Source organism: Austrofundulus limnaeus, unplaced genomic scaffold (genome assembly GCF_001266775.1).
Source record: "Austrofundulus limnaeus strain Quisiro unplaced genomic scaffold, Austrofundulus_limnaeus-1.0 Scaffold387, whole genome shotgun sequence".
In the NCBI taxonomy this organism is placed as follows: Eukaryota; Metazoa; Chordata; class Actinopteri; order Cyprinodontiformes; family Rivulidae; genus Austrofundulus; species Austrofundulus limnaeus.
Genome location: NW_013952789.1, coordinates 377,197 through 385,353, shown reverse-complemented (window position 1 = coordinate 385,353; position 8,157 = coordinate 377,197). Strand labels below are relative to the sequence as shown.

The 8,157-nt window shown below is 45.6% G+C and overlaps 1 protein-coding gene across 1 annotated transcript in view; it reads right to left on the bottom strand.

Moving 5' to 3' along the window:
• The window catches only part of LOC106528508 (vegetative cell wall protein gp1-like), a 22,432-nt gene extending 20,073 nt beyond the window's left edge, over positions 1-2,359 (bottom strand). Inside the window, exon 1 of the mRNA XM_014023693.1 lies at positions 1,795-2,359. Coding sequence (XP_013879147.1) covers positions 1,795-2,359 — 565 coding nt within the window. The remainder of the gene's footprint in view (positions 1-1,794) is intronic.
• Between the last annotated feature and the right edge of the window lie 5,798 nt (positions 2,360-8,157).

Below are 8,157 nucleotides of genomic sequence, written 5' to 3'. Positions count from 1 at the left end.
CAATAAAGTTATTTAAAAACTGTTTATTGGAAAACTGAAGCGATGCATTCTGGGTACATGACGGATATGATTTGTGACAGAAAACGAAAGCATGGAGTATGGGAAACTATCGTCCCTTCAAAATAAGAGATTGGATTTTAAAGTTTTCCATGTGGTTGCTCCAGATGACCACTAGATGTCAGCCTTCATCAGCATAACATCTTTGAATCATTTCTGATTCTCTAACCCCGTTGGTCGATTGCTTCGACCAATTATGTTAGGTCAGGCAGAGGGCCGCCTGTCCTGAGCCTGGTTCTGCTGGAGGTTTCTTCCTGATTAGAGGGAGTTTTTCCTCTCCACCGTTTGCTCAGGATGGGAGACTGTGATGAAGTGATTCAACGCAGCCTGCTGGCTTCTTCTTTAGATTGTTAATTTTTCATGTACAGTGCCCTGAGACAACGTATGTCGTGACTTGGCACTATATAAATAAACTGAATTGAATTGAGTTGAATTGAACTGAATACTCAAACTGAATACTTAAATTATTTTACCTAAAACCACTGTACGTTGAACACAATTCAGTGGAATAGAACAAAGCGTTCAGTGCTTTCTTTTGACACAAAAATGATGGGTTTGAGAAGGAAAATATAAATCACACCTGTTGTGAATTTTACATTTTGAGTGCCATTATTTGGTTGCAGGCACAAGCAATTTGAATAGGCTACATTTGTGTTTTGTTGGAATCTCCATATGCGGACCAAACTTTGGTCTGCAAATTGAGTAGTGGATCCTCAGATGGCCGTGTTTTCCGGAAAAACTGTCAAAATTAGTCCACACAATGGAACAAATACAAGTAATTAATATCAGCTCAACTCTGGCAGCATAGTAGGAGCTTCTGAAAATGGCAAAGTCATCACTACTCCCATGTAGACAAACACCCATCTGGAACAATCCTGACATCCTGCAACAAAACATGTTAAACTTTGCAGGTTGGAGAGGTAAAGGAATCGAAGAGCTGGAACATATATTTGAAGGTGTAGACTTTATTCCATGAAATAAATTAATAATGCAATATGGCATAGACAGGAAATACTTCTTAGAAAATCAACAAATTAAATCTATAATTAAACGTAAATTTAAGCTTAATAAAACATTATTAGAGACACCAGCAAGTGTAATGGAATTCCTTCATCTTAAATCACCCAAATTGCTATCTAAAATCTACAATAAACTGTCTAGAATAGACGACTCAATATCACTACCTGTTGCTAAATGAGAAACGGACTTATCAGTCAACTTTGACCAAAACACCTGGCCTAAAATATGCTTGGAAACATTTAAAATAACCAGAAACTCCTATCTACAATTAATACAATATAAAGTCCTCTATAGAGCACATTATACAGGCCAGCGAATGTTCAAGATGGGATTTACTTCATCTAATAACTGCTCCCATTGTACAGGCAATGTGCTCTGTCCACCTGTCCAGAGGTTTTGGGTCCGGGTATGTGAAGATTTGTCGAAGTGTTTGAATTGTTATATTCCACCCTCTCCGTCTGTTTGCTTATTGGCTATCTTAGGTGATGTCACTATAGAGAAAAACACTTATATGATTTCCACTGCCTTATGCATCACAAAGAAAATGATACTCTTAAATTGGAAAAATAAAAATGATCTTAGCATTAATCAGTATAGAAATCTTCTGTTAGATCATTATAGTCTTGAAACAGCCTCTGCTGCCACATCAGATMAGTCKGTTTGGGCTCCTTTGATTAGTTTCATCACATAGTGAGGGTGGGGGGTTTGGGATCGGACCTCGTGGGGCATTGGGGCTGGTGGGGGTTTCTTGGGGGCTGGCCGCTGGGGGTTCCGGGGTGGGGGTGACACTGCTCTCGCTTTGGGGAGGGCCTTGGTGGTTCTGGGGGATGTCTTCTGGTGGCTGCATGTGGGCCCTCGGGTAGTTTGTAGCGGCGGTCATGGGTCGCTGGTCCGGTTGCCTGGCTGTGCTGGGGCGAGTCCGAGGTGGGCGCGGGGAGCTTGGGGTTCTGGGGGCATGCCGCACCTGGGCTGTGGCTCTGCTGGGGCAGGGGCACTTGGGCTCTGGCGGGCAGGTTGCCGGGCCCTGGGCCGGTGTGTGTCCTGGTGCCCGGCTCTGGTCTGGGAGCCTCCGGTGCGCTGGTGGTCTGTGGTTCTCATGGGCTGGGGGGTAGGGTTGGCTTGGGGTGTGACATGGGGCCAGTGGGGTGGGGGGTCGACCCAGCCTGGGTGTCTTTGTGCTATACTGTATGTTCTGATAGTGGCCTGAATGTTTGGGTGGGTGTAGTATGTTTTCTGGGGGTGGGGATTGGGTTGGTGGCCTTTGGTGGTGGCTGGGGGTCATGCTGGGCCGGCTGGTTGGCCCCTTTGCTGTAGCGGGGGCCCGCCCTGGGTGCCCCCTTGCTCTGTCGACTGTTGAGTGGGCGCTGTCGGCCAGGTCATCCTTGCTGGGGAACGGTGGCCTCTCTAGGCGGCGGGCCAGCTGTGGGCCTGCAGGTCAGATTTTGGGGGTCTTGGTGGCTCTGGAGTGGGTGGACTGTTGGTCCCGGTTTCTGGTGGCCTTCGGGGCTCTGTCCGTCCCTGGTCTGGGGTTCCACGGACTTGGCGTTTTTTCTGGAGGGAGAGGTATTTGGGCTGCTCTTCCTGGGTGGGTTTCGGGGAACRGGGGGACTTACTGGGGCCAGCGGGGGAGCTGACTCCCTGTGGGAGCATTTTGCTCTTTCAGACCATTTCCCCATCCCTCACTGCACACCTCCATCCTCTTCATTTTCAACTCCACCCATGTAGGGTGTTTTGGGACACAGTTGTGTTATAAGAGCARCAATATTACATCTCTGTTTGCCATAACCACYTGGGCCCCAAATTTTATTGTACATCTTAGATATTCACTCWTAACATTTTCATGACATTCACATATAGGAACTTGGGGTGTGCACTCATGACTATAGGTGGCCGGATGGTACCACTCTCGCCTCCTGTGCCTGTGCCCACCCCCAAGGTTTGCATGTAGACACTTAGGGTTTTGGGTTAGAGTAGTGAAGGAGGGGAAACTGGCACCACGCCAGCCTCTGCCTCTTCTTCTTTCCCTTTTTAATTACTCTAYAGAACAACACGCACCAACAGTACATCTGGGGGTGGGAGTGTGTGTGTTAAGGTCTTTACTCCCCTCCCGTTCCCCGACTGCCATTTGGGGAAGGGGTCCTGAAGATGGGCAGGCCGCCAGGTGCGGTCCTGGGCTGTGGGTGGGCTTGGGGCTTGGAAGGTTGCCGGGGGCGGGGCTGGCTCTCCGTCCTCCCTGGTGCTGCTTGGACTCCTGAAGTGAGGCTCCTGGTTCCTATGGGTGGCCCACTGGCCGGGGTAGCTGCCAGGTTCCGGTGGGTGGTTGGCTGTGGTGGTGCACTTGGCCGTTGGTGGTGTGGTGGGGTGGTTGTGGGCGTGGCTTCTCTGCAGCAGGGGGCTGTCCGGATGGCCTGGTGCGGCCCGGGCCTCGGCAGTCTGCTCCTCTCCACCTCAAAATGATTGCGTCTACCCCCTGGGTTCGGGTGTGTGTTGCCTACTGTAGGGGGTGGGTGCATGTCCTGGACCTGGGGGGTATAGAGTGTGTATCGGGGGTATGAGTGGAATGTGGAATCCTTCTTGTATGTCTTTGAATGAGTGGGTGTGAGGATGAGGGTGGGATGGTGTGAATGTGTATGTGTATGTTTGGGTATTTKTCAGGCTGGGGTCTGGGCCCWGGGCCCTGCCCCCCACCCGCTGGTTTGTCTGAGGGCCCACTGCTACTCGGCCCCCGGGTGGGGTGTGCGGCTGGCCGCCGGTGTGCTGGAGGTTCTGGGGGTCTGGGGCTGGGCACTGGGGCATGTGCCGGCCTGGCCTGGTGACTGCCTGCTGGGGCTCGGGGCCTCTGGCACTGTCGGGCTCTGGCCTGGGGGGGTGTGTGCCCTGTGGGCCTGGACCTCTGTGCCCTTTCCTGGATCTGCTCTGGTGTGGCGGGGTTGTGTGTGTGGTCACTGGGGGCACTCTCCCAGTTCTCCCCTATGGTCTGATCTGGGGGTGGGTGGGCGTATCTTCCCGTGCGCGTGCCCCTTGGGACTCTGCGCTCGGGATCCCTCTCGGGTCCTTGGGCTCTGGTCTTCCCTATGTCTGCCTCGTGTCTTGGGGGTTGGGTCTTCGGTCCTCCACAGTCACTATTAAATATTCCATTGGAGAAATCTATACACGCATGTTCACAACCGCTCACAAACAGGTGCTCTGATCCGAGGGGTTCTGACCGGTCACTGAGAGTGCATATATGTCTATGTGTATATATCTACAGTATGCATGAATGTATGCATGTATGTGTGTAGGGATATCTATGTATATGTATGGGTATGTGAATATATGTATGCATGCCATCCATGTATTTATCCATTTATTTTTAGGTGAGTGGACAGATGTTGGGTGTGTGGTCATGTGTTTATTTTTTTTTCTTTGGTGTATATTTAATATATTTCTAATCTCTATTTCAATCTTTCTAATTACTTTTCTCTTTGTTTTTCCCTCTTTTTCTATTTTCTCTTTACTTAAAAAAAAATCACTGATGATGAAGAAATGAAGAAACTAATATTAAKTTCTTTTTTCTACTGAAGTGATTAAAAATGGAACAAATACAAGTTCGCATACACACACCCTTGACTTTCTCATTAACGGGTTAACAAAYACCAACCTTTCCACTTTACAGGGACACACACACAATAAAACTAAAACAATACATGACATTGTAATGCTGTTTTATTATTTTCWTTTGTTTAATAAATGCACTGTTGTGCTACAAATGTTTGGGGTTGTATGTCCCTGGCCCTYGACAACAAACACCAGGAGATAAAAGACCATCTCAGCTCTTTAAGTTCAACTGCCCAAAAACATGTGCGCAACCTAGGTGTTTATTTTGACTCAGGACTGTCTCTTGACAAACGTAAATAATCTGGCCTCCACCTGATACTTCCAAATTCGCAATATTTCAAAGCTGCGGCCCCTGTTGTCCATTTCTGACCTGGAATTAGTAATTCATGCATTCATCTCGACCCGCATAGATTATTGTAATAGCCTGTTCACCAGTCTGAACCAGAAACAGATAAATCGCCTTCAGCTCGTACAAAACTCTGCAGCAAGACTATTAACCCGAACTTCAAAATTCTCACACATCTCCCCGATCCTTTCCGAACTTCACTGGCTCCCTGTTCATTTTCGAATCAAGTTCAAAATCCTGGTCCTCACTTTCAGAGCTCTCAATGGCCAGTCGCCCGACTACATTAAAAAGTCTCATCTCCTCTTACAACCCCAAACACTGATACGCTCACAGGATCAACATCTCCTAATGGTTTCCCACACACATCTCAAGACCCGTGGTGACAGAGTCTTCTCCTCCATGGCCCCCAGGCTCTGGAATGAACTTCCTATCCATCTGCGCACGTTTGAAAGCATTGATTCATTCAAGAAATATCTGAAAACACACCTCTTTAAACAAGCTTTTAACTAACCAATTTCAGCATTTTTCTGCAGCCTGACCTTTTAGTGTCTGTTTCACCAAACCCTACCTACCGACCGTACAATTCATCATATTAATACTATATGTCAAACAGGCAGTATTTTCATGAAAAATCATTTCAATTTATCAAAAATGTATTTTTCTAAAATGTACAAATCTAACCATTCGGAGACCTGCCTCCAAATTAATTTCTGATTAAAAAAAATCCATCTTAATGTGTTAATGTTTTACTCTGCCCTCCCCATTTTTGTCTAGATACAGTATTATTTACTTGTTTTATTTTTCGGATTGCACAGTCTTGAGACTTTGCTGGTTGTACAGCTTTTATACTTTTCTACATTTTGTTCCAAATTTTTGTATTTCCTGTTATGATTGTATGTCTTTTGACTTCCCTCTGATTGTACAGCACCTTATAAATCTATTTCCATTGAATGGTGCTATATAAATAAAACTTTACTTACTTACTTACTTACTTACTTACTTACTTACTTACTTCCTTACTTCCTTACTTACTTACTTTTACTTACTTACTTACTTACTTACTTTTACATACTTACTTACTTACTTTTACATACTTACTTTTACTTACTTACTTACTTACTTACTTACTTACAATAGTAAGTAGGAGTTGTAACCCCCGCCCTGAGAAAAATCCACCAGCCACCACTGTCTTAACACCTTGGCTGCACCTACAAATTCTGTGCCGAAAAGTTCTGAACGGAATTGATGACAAAGGGAAACCTTGACGAAGTCCAACTCTCACTGGAAACAAGCCCGACTTACTATTGGCAATGTGGACCAAGCTCTGTCACCGGTCGTACAGGGATCTAACATTCTGTATCAACGGGCCTTGTACTCCATACTCCCAGAGTACCCCCACAGGACTCCACAAGGGACATGGCTGAACACTTTCTTCAAGTTCACAAAACACATGTAGACTGGTTGAATGACATCCTATAAACCCTTCAGGACCCTACTCAGGGTGTAAAGCTGGTCCCGTGTTCCACGACCAGGACGAAAACCACACTGTTCTACCTGAATCCGAGATTCAACTATCAGACACACCCTCCTCTCCAGGACCCCTGAATAGACCTCACCAAGGAGGCTTAGAAATGTGATCCCCCATAGTTGGAACACACTCTGCGCTTCCCCTTTTTAAATAGGAGGACCAACACCCTGGTCTGTGAAAACAAGGGGAACTGGTCCCGATGTCCACGCAGTATTGTAGAGTTGCGTCAACCAACAAAAGCCCACAACTTCCAGAGCCTTAAGGAACTCTGGGCAAATCTCATCCACTCCAAAATGAGTGGGTAATCTGAACTGCTGTTAGGCGCATAAGCACAAACAACAGTCAGAATGTTCCTCCACATGTAGGCAGAGTGGCAAAACTTTTTAACAGTTGTTGAAATGTGTTTATGGTGTGGGTGTGGGATTTTTTTTGAATCTGCCCATTTTGACATCAAACACGACAACGAGGGTCACATGACTGTAAATTGTCCAAACTTTGCAAAAATGAAAATGAAAGATAAACATTCAATTCTAAACATTATCATATGCTACTGGTGTGAATTCACTACTGTGCCATGGCAAAGTAAAAGTGCATTTTAGTGTTCTGCCAGTCACAAATGTCATCACAGCAGCTTTAAAATTTGTGTGTACAGTTCAGACCCTTTGAGAAACAGAAAATATTCATGGCTGTTGGCAAAAAAAGACAGTAGCCATGGCAGCGTGACAAACTTGGACTTGTTCCAATTATTGCAAAATTGGCCGTTTAGTACTATTGTAGTGAAGGGGTCCAGCTATAGTGATAGCAGAATGTACACATGGTCCGATGTCACCTTCGTGCATGAGGGTTCTTCATCACTGCTTGCAGTTTTGATTGGCTTTGTCACTGCATAATGCATATATTGCTGTTGTCCTATATTTTTTTTGTGCCGAAAACCCATTCAGATTTTTGCTGTTATTTCCTTTTGAGATGGCTGCCACAGCTAAACAACCTTAATCAATAAAACTCTACAGATCAATGTAAAGGTTTATGTAACAGAATTTACATGAATATTTTTAAAAACTTTAATATTAGAATTGTTTTAAGATCTTAGTCTTAGCAGGATTCATTTTCATTARTCGTGTCAGATGTAAATTAATTTTCTCCATATTAACATCAGTCAAAGAGCTATCTACAGCAGGTAAGATTTTAAATGTTCATAATGTCAGAATATCCCTTTAAGGTAGTACTGATGGCTCAGGGTTACCGAGGACCTCTCAGGACCTTTCAGCCGAGCACAATGTGGCTCCTGGATCCTCACAAGTTTTCGGGGAAGCTTCTGCTGTCTGCTCATTGTCTGCATGTGTGTATGTATGTGGTATATATGTCCAAAGGGGTCTTTGGATGTCTCCTGGGAGCCACTGACTCCTCTTTGTCTCCAAACTGCCTGTTGTCAAGGCGTCCTTGTTATGACAGTTGGACTGCTTTTATGCAGACTAAATCACCACTCTCAGCTGTTCATTCACGGGCCTGATCACTGACACCCTTTGTGAAACTTAACACACACACAGAGAGAGAGAGAGAGAGAGAGAGAGAGAGAGAGAGAGAGAGAGAGAGAGAGAGAGAGAGAGAG